The 15,886-nt window shown below is 37.7% G+C and overlaps 1 protein-coding gene across 2 annotated transcripts in view; it reads left to right on the top strand.

Moving 5' to 3' along the window:
* The window catches only part of RASGEF1B (RasGEF domain family member 1B), a 267,923-nt gene extending 252,340 nt beyond the window's left edge, over positions 1 to 15,583 (top strand). For both annotated transcript variants that reach the window (XM_018559008.1, XM_018559009.1), the window contains 12 exons: positions 839 to 961; positions 2,156 to 2,293; positions 4,864 to 5,076; positions 5,160 to 5,234; positions 6,086 to 6,181; positions 6,266 to 6,368; positions 7,671 to 7,750; positions 8,514 to 8,609; positions 10,737 to 10,832; positions 12,080 to 12,203; positions 13,035 to 13,107; positions 14,725 to 15,583. In XM_018559008.1, coding sequence (XP_018414510.1) covers positions 839 to 961; positions 2,156 to 2,293; positions 4,864 to 5,076; positions 5,160 to 5,234; positions 6,086 to 6,181; positions 6,266 to 6,368; positions 7,671 to 7,750; positions 8,514 to 8,609; positions 10,737 to 10,832; positions 12,080 to 12,203; positions 13,035 to 13,107; positions 14,725 to 14,749 — 1,242 coding nt within the window. In that variant the 3' untranslated portion in view covers positions 14,750 to 15,583. The remainder of the gene's footprint in view (positions 1 to 838; positions 962 to 2,155; positions 2,294 to 4,863; positions 5,077 to 5,159; positions 5,235 to 6,085; positions 6,182 to 6,265; positions 6,369 to 7,670; positions 7,751 to 8,513; positions 8,610 to 10,736; positions 10,833 to 12,079; positions 12,204 to 13,034; positions 13,108 to 14,724) is intronic.
* The last annotated feature ends 303 nt before the right edge of the window (positions 15,584 to 15,886 follow it).

The following is a 15,886-nucleotide window of genomic DNA, read 5'->3' as shown; positions in this document are numbered from 1 at the left end:
AACTATGGGGAAAAACACTGACCCCATAGTTCTCTTAAGTGCTAGTAAAAATTGTAGTGGTATTGTACCCATATTAGAATCTCACTATGCTCAAGGAAGGCCCCAGTTCAACAGCAGGTTTATCGGTGATGAAGTTAAAATAATACACTTCTCTAAAAAGAAAAATGTGATTACAGACAATTTTGAGGTTCACATATGTCTCTTGATGTGTAACTTCTTAGCCGATGTGCATTGGAGTGAATGAGGAGTGTACGTCCTTTTTTTTAAAAGGCATTTGTACACAACGTCATTTTTGTTATTAAAACTGAAAATATAAAAAAAACTCTGAAAACATCAGATAATTACAACATTCCAGTTCTAATCTTGGATCAGTGGTATGTAAGGGCAAATTTAATAAACATGTATCTGAATCTAGTGGCATATGGCTGTGTAATTACCTTGTACACAAGGGTTAGGGAGGAAGAATGGACATGCCCTTTTTACCCTCTTAGCACTTTTAAGCACTTAGCAGGAAATAGGATACTGATTTGAATGGCTCAGTACATACAAGCATCAGAGTTAAACGTGGGCTTGATTTTTCTTTCTGGTATTAAAGAATGAAAGTCCAGGTTGCATGTCACTAAGGCTTCTTCATCCTGCAAAATGTATATTACACGTTATGTGTGTGGTTGACACGGCTGATTTGATATGTGCTCGTATCCTACTGAATTTTAACACTTTGTAACCGTTGTCCATGTGTGTTGCAGTATAACCTTTTTATGATTCAAATCCCTTATGACGATCATGTTCTCTTGAAGAACAAAATATCTAACAGTGTGTCTTCTTTTTTTCTCTGCAGAGAACATACATATTCACCTTCCTCCTCAGCTCTAGACTCTTCATTCATCCCTTTGAGTTAATGGCTAAAGTCTGTCATGTTTGTATTGAACAGCAGCGACTAAATGAGCCAGGCATCGATAAGGTATGTTAACCCCTCAATCTCAGGGAGGCTAAACAATACCCTGTTGTAGTTTGATATCTTTGGTTAGTGCTGATTCACTTCAATTTATCCTGCTGATTGGGGAGACAAAGCTGTACAAGTTTCTGCTGAAACTTCTTAATCAGATTGTGGAACTGAATAAAAGCACACACGGGCATGAGCTGATTGTCGCCCTCTGGTTGACTTTGGTTGGATCAAACAACACTCCTTATGTCTATGGATGCCTTTTAAATATGCCAAACTCTTCTGGCTGACTCATCTTGGCATAGGGGGAAGTGATCATTGGACTTTAGCCAGGCTTGCTAAATCATTTTGGATTTATGCCATCTCCATGGCAAGAATTTACTAAAGCCAAGCCAAGGTTATTTACAGGGCTGCAACTAATGATTATTTTCTTTATCGAGTAGTTGGCCTATAATTTTTTTCGATTTAATCGGATAAAACATTTTTTTTAACTAATACCCTCCTTTAATTTAAAATAAAATACACCAGAGTGTTTGGAGTGTTACAAACATAAAGTTTACTTCAGAATAAAACTGCATGCACATTTTTTTGCAATCGCCCTGCACTGAAACATGCGGCATTGCGGTACCATGCATACCATGCGGGTGATCCCACTGGGGGTGGGAGGCGTATTTGGAGTGCCTTTGAAATGAATGGCACTGCAAATCACCTCCTGCAGCAGAATTTGTCAGGCAGAAACCTGTGAAAAATGAAAATGATTTTTTTGCAAATAACTGCACATGGCGCTTGAATAGCTTCAGCCAGGGAATGACAGCTATCAGTGGCAAGATTCCGCAGACGGCGGCTGAATGTAAATACAGCAGGTAGTGGGCTGGTGCAATAGCCAGCCTGCTATTGGTCATTTCAAATTGCAGTAGCCAATAGCAGGCTGCCTATTGCACCCGCCCACTGCTTGCTCTGCCCTCCTCCCAGCGTGGAGGAGAGAGCTGGGAGATCCAACCAATCAATGATGAGAATAGTTGACAACTATCGATTAGTTGGTTGCAGCCCTAGTTTTCTAGCAGTGAAATGTTTGCATGCCTTATTTCGGACCTGGTTTTCCTTTTTATTGCATTCCATTTGGAACTCCATGAAAGAGAGTAATCATTTTTAGATGTGCCCTTAATTGGGTTTTTATTTTCCTGAGGGTAATCTTTAAATGTACTTCCACAGAGCCACATCAGAAAAATTGCACCTAAAATCCTTCAGCTGCTGACAGAATGGACTGAGACCTTCCCTTACGACTTCAGGGATGAGAGAATGATGAGAAATCTAAAAGACACAGCTCATCGCATCACTCATGGAGACGAGGTAAAGTGCTTTTCCCTTTTGAGAAAATCCTTTATACTGAGACCATTTCAAGAAAACATGTCTACTTTCATGTATGTGACATCTCCGCTCTAGCATGAGCTTTGTTGAGGATTTGGTCCAGCTCATTGGCTAAGACCTCGTATTTAAATGATCGAGCAGAACATTTTCTAAGCTAACTAAATTCTAGTGTCTCTGCCCAATTACACAGCGCAGTATGTGCTCTGTAAGTGGCTAATGTGACCAGAAGTGACAGATTCTCATTAAGACATTGCTTCACGTTCAAGGATTTGATATTTTTTTCCAGTAATCTCCTCTTTCATAGATAAAAATTAGAGACTTCACATTACAGTATTCTAATAAAGGTAGTGGGTACATCTGTTTTGTCCCTATACTGGCTGTGTGAAACTTGGAAGACCATTTTTACTGCTAGACTGAATTATCCTGCTAGACTAATGAGTATTGCTTGGCAAGAAGAGTTTTTTTGTCTTGCACAATGCCTTTTTAAAGCTAACACATGTCACAGCACAGACCTGAATGCAATAAATATGACTTGGTGCTCAACAAATTACTACATTGAGTTCACAGAAACCTTCCTAACCTTGTGGCTGTCATTGTGTTCTGATTTATCACATGACAGTAATTGCTCACACAAGCCCCATGTCAGATCACAACACTGCTCTATATATTTCCCTATTTTCATTCTTAAGACTACTCTAAAAAGCCTTTTCTTAGAAACTCACAGGGATGACAGCGGTTTTTCCGTGCATAGTACAGTTCAGATGGGTTCATCTTCTGATCTTCTATAAAATAAATGTTGACTAGTTTGTGTCAAAACCTGACTGATGGAATTTTTTTTTTTTTGTACAACCGCTATGTCTATATGTAAAAACATGCCTATAAAGTAAAAATCTGCACACTTACACCTTCCTAGCCTTTGCCTAGCAGTGGTAGTCTGATCAGTGTACACTGGTACACTCAAAAAGTGGTGGTGGTGGCCATTAGCAATGAAATCTGTGGGCTATATAAAAAGGTTTGTTATGTGCCACAGCAGAAAGTTTATATACACTATATAGCCAACACACTCCAGGTTATAAAATCATTCTGCCATGTTTTCATTTCTTTTCTTCAATATGAGGGTAACAATCGCGTGTGGCTTTAAGACTTTTTTATAGTGTTTTACAACATGAATAACGTGTCTGACTAAAGGCGTGCCGAGCCCACTATTATCCGATCACAAACATAGTTTTAAACCATACATTTACAAAAATCAGGACAAAGGTTTTTTTTTTTTTTTTATGCTTTACTTGGTCAGATATGTTGGAGGGGAACTACCTACTAGATGGCACTCTGGTAGAGTTATTCACAACACATGATAACTGCAGTATTAGCATTTGTGTGAATAGCAGCACTTTATATTCTGTCAGCTACAAATGGATGTCCCTGATGTCATTCGATTTGAGGCTCAGCGGTGCAAGGAATGTAACCATAACATACTGTGCTGCTCAATCAACAAAGTAAAATGGAGAAAAATTGCTAATCAAGTGCTACATTGCCCCACAAATACCCAGCAGGGATCACCTAGCAGCAAGGTCCATCTCAGTACATTATTTAATAGTTAACTCTCAAGAACCATAAACTTCAGAGTAATTCAATCATGTAACTATTTGAATATTGTGTGAGCGGTTATGTTATGCACAAAGAACAGCTTATCAAAACAGCCTTTGTTTATTGGACGTTTGAGGACAGACTTGACCCTGTGATCATAGCACTGTGGAGGCCAGTGTGGGATCAAACGGAGTTAAGAGTGTTTGTGCTGGCAAATTCCACTACCGGGAAAGGCTCATTGTCAAGAGTCCATTAATTGTGTCGGCACAGAATAGCAGGACAGCAGCTAAGCAGCAGGACTCGTATAAGGTTGAAAGAACAGAAGTTGCTAGATGTGGGCAGACATTGCTAGGAATACAACAAAATAACTTTAGCGTGATTCATGTTGGCATCAGCTATGAGACTGTTTAATTAAGATCAACTCAGAAAGTTAGATGCGAAAAAGTGATACGTGTACTGTTACAGACTTTTTCAAAGGATTATACAGTCTGAGAATGAAATAAGCGTCTTTACTTTTCATGTGAATATGTAAGATGAAAACAACCCCATCTAACCAATGCAGTTGCACAGAAGAGACTCTAGCCTACTCTCATCACACCTCATTTATATTAATTGCCAAAAGTCCATAGGACTAGGGAAACTGGCACTGCTAAAGTACCTAGGGGCAGCATTTTTTATTTCACTGGCAGGTGGGAGTACGTGTTCTGAGGTTGCAGCTCCTGCTTATCACAACAGCATGGAGAGGGCCAGGTTACTGTTCCCATCACCTCCCTCCTACACAGAGGGTTTCCATAATGGAAGGTTTTTTTATGGGAGGACATTTTTCTGTAAGTTGAGGACATGTTTGAATTTTTCATCAGTACCATCATATTGAAGTTGTTTTATTTCTTTTTGTATTAGTACTATAGTTTTATTGTGCTTTTTTTTTTTTTTTTTACTCATACTTCACTTTTTTTTTATTTCAGATGTACAGAAAAACTGTCCAGCAAATCATCCAAAACCTTATCCGGAAATTAGCTGCTTTGAGCCAATATGAAGAACTTATTGCCAAGATCAATGCCCAGTCTGCTGATCGTATGGCCATCCTAAAGAGCAAGCCACAGTCCATTCAGAGGGATATCATCAGCATATGCAGCGACCCTTATACTTTAGCTCAGCAGCTAACTCATATTGAGCTGGTAAGCAGGAGGAATAAAGGATTTGTAAAAGCATTACAGTTAAATTGATGTATATGCTCATGAATTTACCATTTGCTTTACAGGAGAGGTTAAGTTACATTGGACCGGAAGAGTTTGTGCATGCTTTTGTGCGGAAGGATCCATTAGACAACAATGAGGTAAAGTGCCTAGGGGTGTTCCTTACTTTTAGAGAAATCTAAAGTTTTTAACTCCTTTTGTCACTGGTAAATGGCGGTAAACACAAGATCCTGTTTAACAGAATAGTACTTAGTACATTTATACTTTGCAACCTAAAGTAATCATATTACCTTAGATAATGGCATGATCTGATTCAGCTATGAGGGCCAAGTCAAATTTGCACAGACAGTAATATTTCATTAAGTAATACTGTATACCATCTTTTTGATCATATTTTCTTACTACTGGTCAGTAACCCATTGTTGTTGACAGGGAAAGTATTCTTTTGAGTTATAACTTTTTTGTTTTTGACATGGCTTTCCTATTTTTGGTTGTTACTCTTCCATATTTGTGTTTTTTATTGTAATAAATGTAGACATGAGATATCTGCCACACAGGGACTGCATTGTTCTCAGTGAGTCGGCCAACTTTTAGATTTGCATTGTGATTAGTGGCAGTCAAGCACAATCATTGTGTAGCACTTAAAAGCAGAGTCATTGTAAGCAATGGCTAAATATGGTTGCCCCCATGTTGTGTATATTAAAAATCGTACAAAGAAACACAGATACGATTTACAGATACGATCATGTGGATGTCTGAAGATAAAAAAAAATGATATATAGTATTCCATGATCAAAGTAGCTGTAGTGTTTTTACAGGTAAACAGGGGTGAGATGGGCTGTCTTGCACATTTCTAAAATTATAAAAATACCCTGTGTGACCTTGGTTTCCTAACCTAGCCATCAATTTTAGATGTAAATATTGGTGTCTATGTATGTCTGAAAATAAACTGGCTATTTTAACACGTGTATATATCCTTTTGCTTTAACAGAGCTGTTACAGTGACCGCAAAAGAACTCGGAATTTGGAAGCCTATGTGGAGTGGTTCAATCGGCTAAGCTACCTTGTTGCAACAGAAATCTGCATGGTAAGAAATGCAGCTGATGGCAGTCCTTTTATTGTTTGACTTTAGGTTCCCCACTGAAGTCTCACACTTGCTCTTTATCCACAGCCTGTTAAGAAGAAGCACAGAGCCAAAATAATTGAGTTCTTCATTGATGTTGCTCGGGAATGTTTCAACATTGGCAATTTCAACTCTCTGATGGCAATTATTTGTAAGTGAACAAAGTTAATAATAAAATGCAGCTATTGGTAAATGCAGATTGCGTATATTATTCAATAGTGCCTCAATGTTTAGAAGTAGTCCTGGCAGAAAGCGGAGAAGGAAAAGTTGCATAGATATTTAAACTCTAATCTGTTCTAAACAATTGTGCAATATAGAAATTGCAATAAAAAAAAACCCAAACAATTTCCTCTAAACAATTTTATTAAGTTCCGCTTATTGGTTTAACTAATAATGATCTTCCAGCCACTAGATTAAAAAAATGATGGTAGAAATAAATGCCATGCAGCTTCCACCCAAAATTTAGAACTTGAATTTTCAATAGGCATATAAAGCAAAGCCAGTGCCATGCCTTGTTTGACCTGGTGTCAGCCTCTTGCAGTCCCCTATGCAACATAGCTCAGTCTGGAGCAGGGAGTAGTGGCAGAAGGAATCGGTTGTGCTGCTGTGCAAGGAGAATGCTGATAGGAGGAGAAAGCAGGTGAGCTCATCAGTCTGCTGCTTCTCCTTCACTGTCCAGTCACATACTGGGCATGGGAGAAGTACTATGAGTGTAACTGTAGCTGAGAAACTCCGATCTTCTCCCATGCCAGGGCTGCGCTATGTGGCAGAAATGCAAATCCTTTGGCAAGTACAACAGCTCCAATATTTGTATTCCATATGTGTTTTTAAAGATTTAGCCATACATGCCCAAGCCAAATTAACTACAGGGATAATAGAATTCATTGTACCATGACTGTACACACTGACCGATTGGCATTTTATTGCACAACCGCATTGTCTTTGCTGCCTTTTGTGCTTTCAAGTGGATATTATTTGGCCATGGAAATTTTTTTGAGCCAAGGCCCATTATCCTCACATTTGTTTTTCCCTACTATAGGAAGCCTATATGCAAGCTTTTCAAGTATTAGAACTACTAAATTAGACTTTGTTAGTGGCATTGTATGACTTTAATTCCCTTTTCTAAAAAGTAAACTTAAAACAATGAGACAGATTGATATTACATTGTTTATAGAATGCTGGCAGAGCTTCAGAAGAATCAAATGTACATTTCTGCAGCAGTTTACTTCTCAGACTTTACTGCTAAGAATGAGAGTTGAAGAAATAAGACTTGCTGCACTAATAATGTAAATGTTTTCAATAGCTTAGTTCATACGAATACAAACTTTGTGGAAAAAAAATCAATTGTATTGAAAATGTGCAACTTGAGTGATATCCTGTGGACTTTTTATTAACCAAAGCTCTAGGAAATGATGTTTTCTAACATGTGTATAATGTTTTATATTCTGTGCAGCTGGCATGAACATGAGCCCTGTGTCTCGACTAAAGAAAACTTGGGCAAAAGTCAAGACTGCAAAGTTTGATATCCTTGAGGTATGCAAGGCTGCTACGATATGAAATGGAATTTATTACAAAGGAAAATTGAAATTTTCATTTTAGAATGTAGTGTTTCTACCGTATTAGTACAAAAGTAAGATACTGAAGATGGCAGAAAATCTGAACTGTAAAAGGTTGGGGGATGGAATAGCACCACAAGGGATCAAATTAGTCATAAGCTTACTTATGCATGTTGGAAAATTTAAAAAGAACAATCTAATTGGCTGCTATAAGCAAGCTATACTTAAGTGTCCCTTAATGTAATTTTGTGTTCAATAACCTGCCCTTCAAGTTGCAGTTGAGGTTGGTGTTCATTATTAGAAGTGTTGACCAACTTACTAGATATAAAGGGACACAAGTGTTGCCCCTGACATAACTAAAGGGTTACATGTAATGCTACAGATGTCTGTCACACTGCACATATAATATAAGCAATAGTTGGGGACTTCAGAACCTAATGCATGCGTGGTTGGAGGCCGGGAACATGCTGCAGGAGATGGTTAAAGAAATGGGGTGTGCTAGATGAGACTGCTAAAGATCGTTGCCAGCATAACCCATTTAAAGATCAATACTCCCACATTTGTCCAACCTACAGCTCGCTTGAATTTACTGGTCTGAGGGCCACACAAAAGGTTCCAAGGGGGCCACATGTTGGGCACCAGGGATTTATACTGTATACTTTCAAATATATGCTACCTTCACTATTGCTTTTGTGTAATTCTGTACATATTGTAAGTTTTTTGTAAATCTGTTCTTTCAGCATCAGATGGATCCTTCCAGCAACTTTTACAATTACAGAACTGCTTTGCGTGGGGCAGCTCAAAGGTCTCTAACCGCCCACAGCAACAGGGAGAAGGTATGTTGTCTGCACAACTTGGCAAACACTTGTAGGAGGACAGATGTTACTATTGTTTGCACAATGGATTTAGACAGGAATGCAAAACAGATGGGAGCTAATGGTAATAAGGGTGAAAAATTAACAACCTTCTTAATTAGACTGAAGTTGATAACCTAAGGAAATGGCAAAAATAATATTTTAAAATGGCTTTACAGACATTGCAGCAGTCTGCTGGTTATATTTAGTGGTTTTAAAAGCTGCAATTAAATATGCACTGGTCATTATCAAATAGGTAACTATGCTTATCAGTTTTTTAACTTTGAAAATGTAAATCCAATAAAGCTTTTGTTCAGTATTAGTGGATATTTTTATACCAGCAACTTATTAAGGTCTTGCACACAAGTATAAACATTACAGAATGTAATCCATAACATGGAAGTTGCAACTTGTAATGGAAACATGAATTCATGTTTTGCTTAATCTGCTTAATTATGTATTTAAAAGAAAAAGCAAATTTATAGCTTTATAAAGATGGGATAACTAGTAATATTATTTAATAATATCCTAAATAAATGACTTCACCTATACAGGAAGCAGGTAATCTGTATAAACTAGCTAAAGTAAATGTTACCTTATTTAGCATCCATTGTAAGGTGCCTGATTCAGTGCCACTTCTCCAGTGCCAGCCCCAAACGCAGTCAGGTGGGGTGTGTCTGTGTAAAGCATTATGCAAATACCAACTTTCAAAAAGTCAGTATTTGCTTAGGCTTTTGGATGGTTCCTGGGGTAAATTAGGGCATAACCGAAAAACTTAGGAGCACAATCCTTCTGGTGTAACCCTAACTCCAGCGGGTAATGGAGAGTACAGGTTGTACATAAATAAGTCTTCATTCTTGCATATTCCGACGTCATTGCTCAGCCAGGCGCAACATGGTTTAATTTAAAATGCCTAACCAGACTATACCTACCAAATAAATAATTAGACAAGCATGTGTATGCTGAAGAATAATGTCTTTTAAAACATGTATTATTCAGAGGCTTCAATGAAGCATGTCTGTTATGCTACATTGGTTTAACAGCATCTTGCTGAAATTGAGCACTGCACAACATTCTGAATCGCCTGGAAATGTAATTAACAACTTTCAGATTGCTCAGTGTTTATAAGCTTTGTGCTAGATCTCCAGATGTAATTTCCTGCATATTAACTGCTAATCTGTTAACTCTCATTACCATTCATAGGGAACTGACTTGTCTGTGGTTCAGTCAGGTGGTACCTGTATGTCTGGCAGCAGACATGATGATGGTGGGAAAATTCATATAAATACTCTTTCAATATTCAAAAAAGATTTATTAAACATGCATTCTAGGTGCAAAAAAAATTACGGAGGGTGGATTAAATAACAGTTGAAATTTTTTTCTAACTTGCTGGGAAATCATTCTTTGCAGAAAGTGGTTTTTGACAAATTCTATCAGTACAAATGGCTGATTAGTACACTGTGCAGTTATTGGTAAAAATATATTAGTTACTGTTCAAAGCACAAACAACTGGAAAGAACAGTCAAATACCCTCAAATGTTGCTGTTCACATAAAAAGATCACAAGATGAGCGACTGACAAACATTTGGAGAAATAATATTTGCTGTTTGTATGAAATTATGTATGGGAACTCCCTGCATAGACTGTACTGCACACTTAAACACTAAGGTTCTTTAACAGCCAGCTTGGTCACATTCCCAATTTGGTGACCTGACTTCCTTAAGCTCTTTTGCTTTTATATTTATAAATAAAATATCCATCTTTAGTAAGTGAAGCTTATAATTCCAAAAATGCTGTGTCGAATTCTTTCTGTGTATTGGATGGCTGCCAAGTTGCTTGCTGTGCGGCATCCATTTAGGAGAGGAGATTTTCAATATTTAAGGCATACATTTATGCCTTACTGTCACTTTTCATAGATGTTACTATTACAGCATACGTGTTAAGACTGCTAGAACCTTTCTACCTGTGCTATGACCACAGTAAATGTGTTGCTTACATAAGCCATGTGTATGTATTTAGCCTGGAAAAATAAGATGTACTCTGTTGAGCAGAAAGGCATAAAACCAAGAGATCTGTTGATGGTAATAGTTTGCTTTTGTTTTCATATAGATTGTGATCCCATTCTGCAGCCTGCTGATTAAGGACATCTACTTTCTGAATGAGGGCTGTACAAGTCGCCTCCCTAATGGACATGTCAATTTTGAGGTAAGTAAACTATCCCATTAGGGCAAAGCTTCAAAGTAGCTTTCAATTTGAGACCCTTGACCTTTTTATCAACATCGGTTTCACTGCGAACAGACTGGGGCTGATCTGTTAAGAAAATTGGAGGTGTTGCCAGGTTTTAATTTTTGTTGGAAAAATTAAGTGAGAATTCTGCTTGGCAACAACTTTATTTTTATGAAAACTGGAATAGGAAAAGTATAAAACAGTGTGTTGTCTTATACAACAAAAAATATATTCATGAAGTGCAAAGTGTAGTAACCTATAGCAACCTATACTGAATTCAGATCCGTGAAAGATGAATTGATATGCTGTGGGTGACTGCTGCTAGCACTTTGCTCATTACATTTTGATTAAATGTCGTGAAGTCACACCATATAACCGAAAAGGATGCAATCAAAGCTTACTCGAAAAAATCCTTTTTGTAATGAGTGCTGCCTTCCATATGCCCATCACTTTCAACAACTTCCTGGATTCCCAGTTTGTTTTGCATCTTTGACTGCTGCTTGATGTGATGCAATCTCAATTTTTCAAGGCTATCATGCATTGCTTTTAGCAAGCAATGATCATGTTACAGTGTTCATACGTTGAGTTGTAGTTTAGATGGCAGGCTTAGTTACAGTAGTGACATAAGGCAGTGCTTATTCACAGGGCTATGTCAGGTCAGTGAGGAAGTACATCCTATGGGCATCTTTAATAAGTTAGTTCACAAACTTCTAGATTCATAAGGTTATTAGGAGTGGGAAAGAACTTAGTGAAATTCAATATAGAAATGCATATTTATTTTTTGATCATAGATACCCTTTAAGTATTAAGTAGTTAGCTTTGTTGCTTAGACCCAAATCTTGGTTCAATTTTTTAAAAAATATGCTTCTATATAGTGTGCATTCTTATAGCTTTAGGGAGCGAAAGCTGTTCGTTCTTTGCAGAGACGTGCCATAGTTACACCACAACTAAACGAACACCTCCTTATGTAAAAGGATATATTCATTGGCTGAAGCTGAAAGTCTTGTGATCTGCTATTATGTCACCAGTTGGCCTAATTTATTTTAGTGTCTCAGGTCCTTGTCTCGCCCTGTAATTAGTCTGCTTTCTTCTGTCATTTTTCCAAGGCAGCTTTGAAAATTAAAATAAAGGCCTATTGTGGCAGTTTGGTCATGCATATTAGGAAGGGTCTGTTCCCTCAGTTCTTTCCTTTCTACATTTGTATTTTTTTTTCTTCTAATCTTCAGAAATTCTGGGAGTTAGCAAGGCAAGTCAGCGAGTTCACGGCATGGAAACAAGTTGAGTGTCCTTTTGAAAAAGACCGGAAGATCCTGCATTACGTCCTGACTGCACCAATATTTAGTGAAGATGGTATGAGTCTGTTTTTCTAATAATTATTATTTTTACTATTATTAGCACGGAAAAAAATCTAAAAAATAGTTGATCATTACTGTTAATCCAATTAATATAACTCCGTAAGCCATCTGTATTTTCTAATAGTTTGCACATCTGGGCTTATTCAGCAGTGCAAAAAATAAAGAAGTCAAACGGTAGCAACGCATAACAACAAATCAGAAATCACCCTTTTAACTGCTCTGTTTACAGTAAACTAAAATCTAATTGGTTGTTATGACTATGTGTTGTTGTTATGACTATGTGTTGTATTACTTTATTGAATAAGCCTGAGTGTTTTACCATAGAGCCTGGTTTGGTCTACTGTGTACAGTAATATGCAACTCATGGATTCCATTTTGGATTCATATGTTCCATTTGTGTGTGTGTATGTATGTATGTATGTATGTATGTATGTATGTATATTTTTAGATATATTCTTATAATAGGTGTTGGACTCTCTAGCGGGTAAAAGAGGGAAGACCATACTTCTGGGATGCTCAAGAAGGGCAATGTGCCATCAACCTAAAACTGGCGTAGCAGTCGGATGTGTGTAGATTGTCTGATGCACACACATGTCCCTTTTTTTTCTATGGGGAAATAACTTGACTAAATCTGGCCTTGTGTACATGGTTTTTATCCTAACCATTTGAGCAGCCAATTTTGGTGAGATTTTAAACAAGTCTTTTTGTAGGCTAAAGGTGTAAATTACAATTTGTTGTACCTGTTATCTTGATATTCCTTTCAGCTATGTCACATTTGTGTTGAACAGGTTTTCTGACCAAAGATTTCATTCTTTCCATGTTGCAGGACTGTATCTGGCCTCCTATGAGAATGAAAGTCCTGAGAATCACATGGAAAAGGACAGATGGAAAAGTCTGAGGTGTGTGTCAAAGTCCATACCAGCCCCCAAGCCTGTGTGTATTTCTGCCACACTGGATAGTCACATTCAAAAATCTGTTTGCAAACTCCAGTGACTTGAGTAGCCAGAGAAGCTACTGCCTTGTTTTAACTGAATGTTTACTTGTGTGTCTTTAAATTATTATATTTGATTTTTGTCCACTGTATTTTTCTATATTTTAGTCCTCCCATTTTTACATGTTTGAAGCATTAAATTATATCTTCATGTTCACCGTGTTGTGTTTTCAATTGGTGAAATGATCGGTTAGCTTAGCTTATTGTTTACAATTTATTACATGTTTCAATGTAGTTTTGATGATCCGGTGAAGCATATCTAGTGGGAAAACTAGGCAGTAACATATTCCTTGGCACTTTGCATTTAATTCAAAATAGGTCAATAAGTCCATTTCATGAGGCCACACTGTTATATCTTTAAAGGGTCAATCCACTTAGAAGAAATTGTTATGGTAGTTTAATGTTCAAGTAACTCGCAAAGACTGAAAGATTACTTTCATCTCTTGGTAAGATCTCAGCACTTGGGTTCCTGGGCACCTGCTTCCATTATTGGCTCCTACTCTACCTGCTGTTATTTCGGATAACAGGAAATGCTACAGGAGGAGCTGGAACACACAAAGATGGGTGTAAACACCCAGAACTACCAAGTAAAGTCAGGAACTGTGATAGATCTCGCTGTTAAAGTAACCAAGACATAAGCCGTAGGACTGACTTGGCTTACCAAGCTCCATCTGTAACTAATATGACTTTTAAATTGGCGGACGCTTTAAAAGGGAAAATATCTATGTTGGAACCCCAAGATGGCTCTGGCAATTTTTTGGCATCTGCACTGCATGCCAGTTGTGCTGACATTACATCAGCAGTAACGTCACATGTAGTGAAGCTGAATTCAGGTCAGCCTCACTATACCGAAAGTAGGCCTAGGAATTGGAGAGTGGTCATTCACATAGGTATTTTCCTTTTATTGCAAATTCCCTTTAATGAACATGCTTGCATTAATTTATCCTAACTTTAACAAAAACACTCGGCTGTAGATCCTCAAATCATCTCTGAATTGGTGCTGGCACTTCTGGAGGGTGGCCGTGTGTGTTGTAAAGTAGCCACCACTCCAAGCTCCCTCCCGTGATGGTCTACAATCTCGTGCTTCTAATTTGTATTGAGATTGTAGTCCATTACATGAGCGAACTTGGAGCGGTGGCTACCTTACAACACACACACTGACCATGGGGAAGAAAAGTTGCCATTCTCCAGAAGGAGGGACAGTGTTGGCACCAATTCAGAGATAATTTGAGGATCTACATCTGAGTGATTAAAAAAATGCATCTTATCTGGATAATACTTGAATGCATTTTTAAGGTTTAACTCCTGAGTTTAGTGTCCATTTAATAAGAAATAGAGTAGATAGATTATTATATATAACACATGTGCTTATACAGCTTGTACAGGCAATGATAGTGCTACAAGACTTTATTTAGATTTCTTTGAGAAACGCACACAATGTATGTCTATGGCATGAGGAATCGCTAGTCAAGATTTATCGTCCTCTGTTATATCTTGTTTAATTTTCTTATTTGTTTTTTTCCAGGTCAGCACTTTTGGGCAGAGTCTAATGTATGAAGTTGCTGCCATAAAATGGCCATTATTTATGGACACATTTGCACTGAGTGGGATTTGACTGATTGGAGCATGTCAGGCAGCCGTTTCTCCAGCACAGCAGAGGTGAATCACTGCAGCTCTAGGGCAGACAGGCAAATTAAATGAATTTCCAGTGACTGGGCTCCGGTGCCTGTTTAGGACAAACAATTAAGGCTATTTCACAGTCTTCCCTATGCTCAGCTTTTACATCTTCATTTGCGTATAGATTCCTTACTGGATCCCACCTTCTGCTTATCACTCCAACCCAGCTGTCAGTCTTACACAATAAGAATAAAGTCACCATGTGTGCTGCAGAGGACAAGCAGTACTTCAAGGTGAAGACAACGAAAATCTTTAAAAAAAAAACAAACTGAAAATCTCTCGCTGGACGGAGCCTCCACCCGTAAATGATGAACAGATTGGTTTCTAAACTAGTTTACTGCTGGATAGTAAACTGTGAACTGTTAATAAATATTACTAATATTTCATGTATACCATTTGCTGTCATTTCAGATCTAAAATGTCTGGAATGTAGGTAACAATATAGCACAGTAAATGTGTGAATTGACTGTTACTGTGTGTTTGATGTGTTTACAGTCTTATTTCCCTTTTTTTTCTTTGTATTGTCTTTTCATATTCATGTCTGTTGTGCTATTATGAATCTCATTTATTTATTACACTGCTCTAACCAGCAAGGCTCAGAGCAAGTTGTGCACTGAACATAATACTGAAGTAAACCTAACTGTCCTTGTCTTGCTTCGCCTGCCATCAGTATACTTTTAGAAGTACTGTAGGCTGGAAAGCCTTTGTTTGTTCTACAAACAACCTATAGGTGTTTGCCTTGTCCTTCAGATCAGTTATGTACAGGAGCAGCAAACTGACCCTGTGCTTTATTACCAAAAGGAAATGCATATGCATCATTTCCTAAATAATTGGCACAAGAGGCAAAACTGCTCAACTGCTTTGTATCATGTTTTTATAATGAAGTTTAAAAAAAGTCTATATTACTATAGACTGAAAAAGCTGTGAGAGAATAACATGTAATTACTGGTTTATTATGTAATGGTCTTCCTCATACTACTTTCACTAAGCCAAGGTTTGTTTCTGTCATA

This window comes from Nanorana parkeri, unplaced genomic scaffold (genome assembly GCF_000935625.1).
Source record: "Nanorana parkeri isolate BGI_ZX_2015 unplaced genomic scaffold, ASM93562v1 scaffold374, whole genome shotgun sequence".
NCBI lineage: Eukaryota > Metazoa > Chordata > Amphibia > Anura > Dicroglossidae > Nanorana > Nanorana parkeri.
Note: the sequence above shows the minus strand (reverse complement) of the source record. Positions and strands in the feature narration are given on the sequence as shown.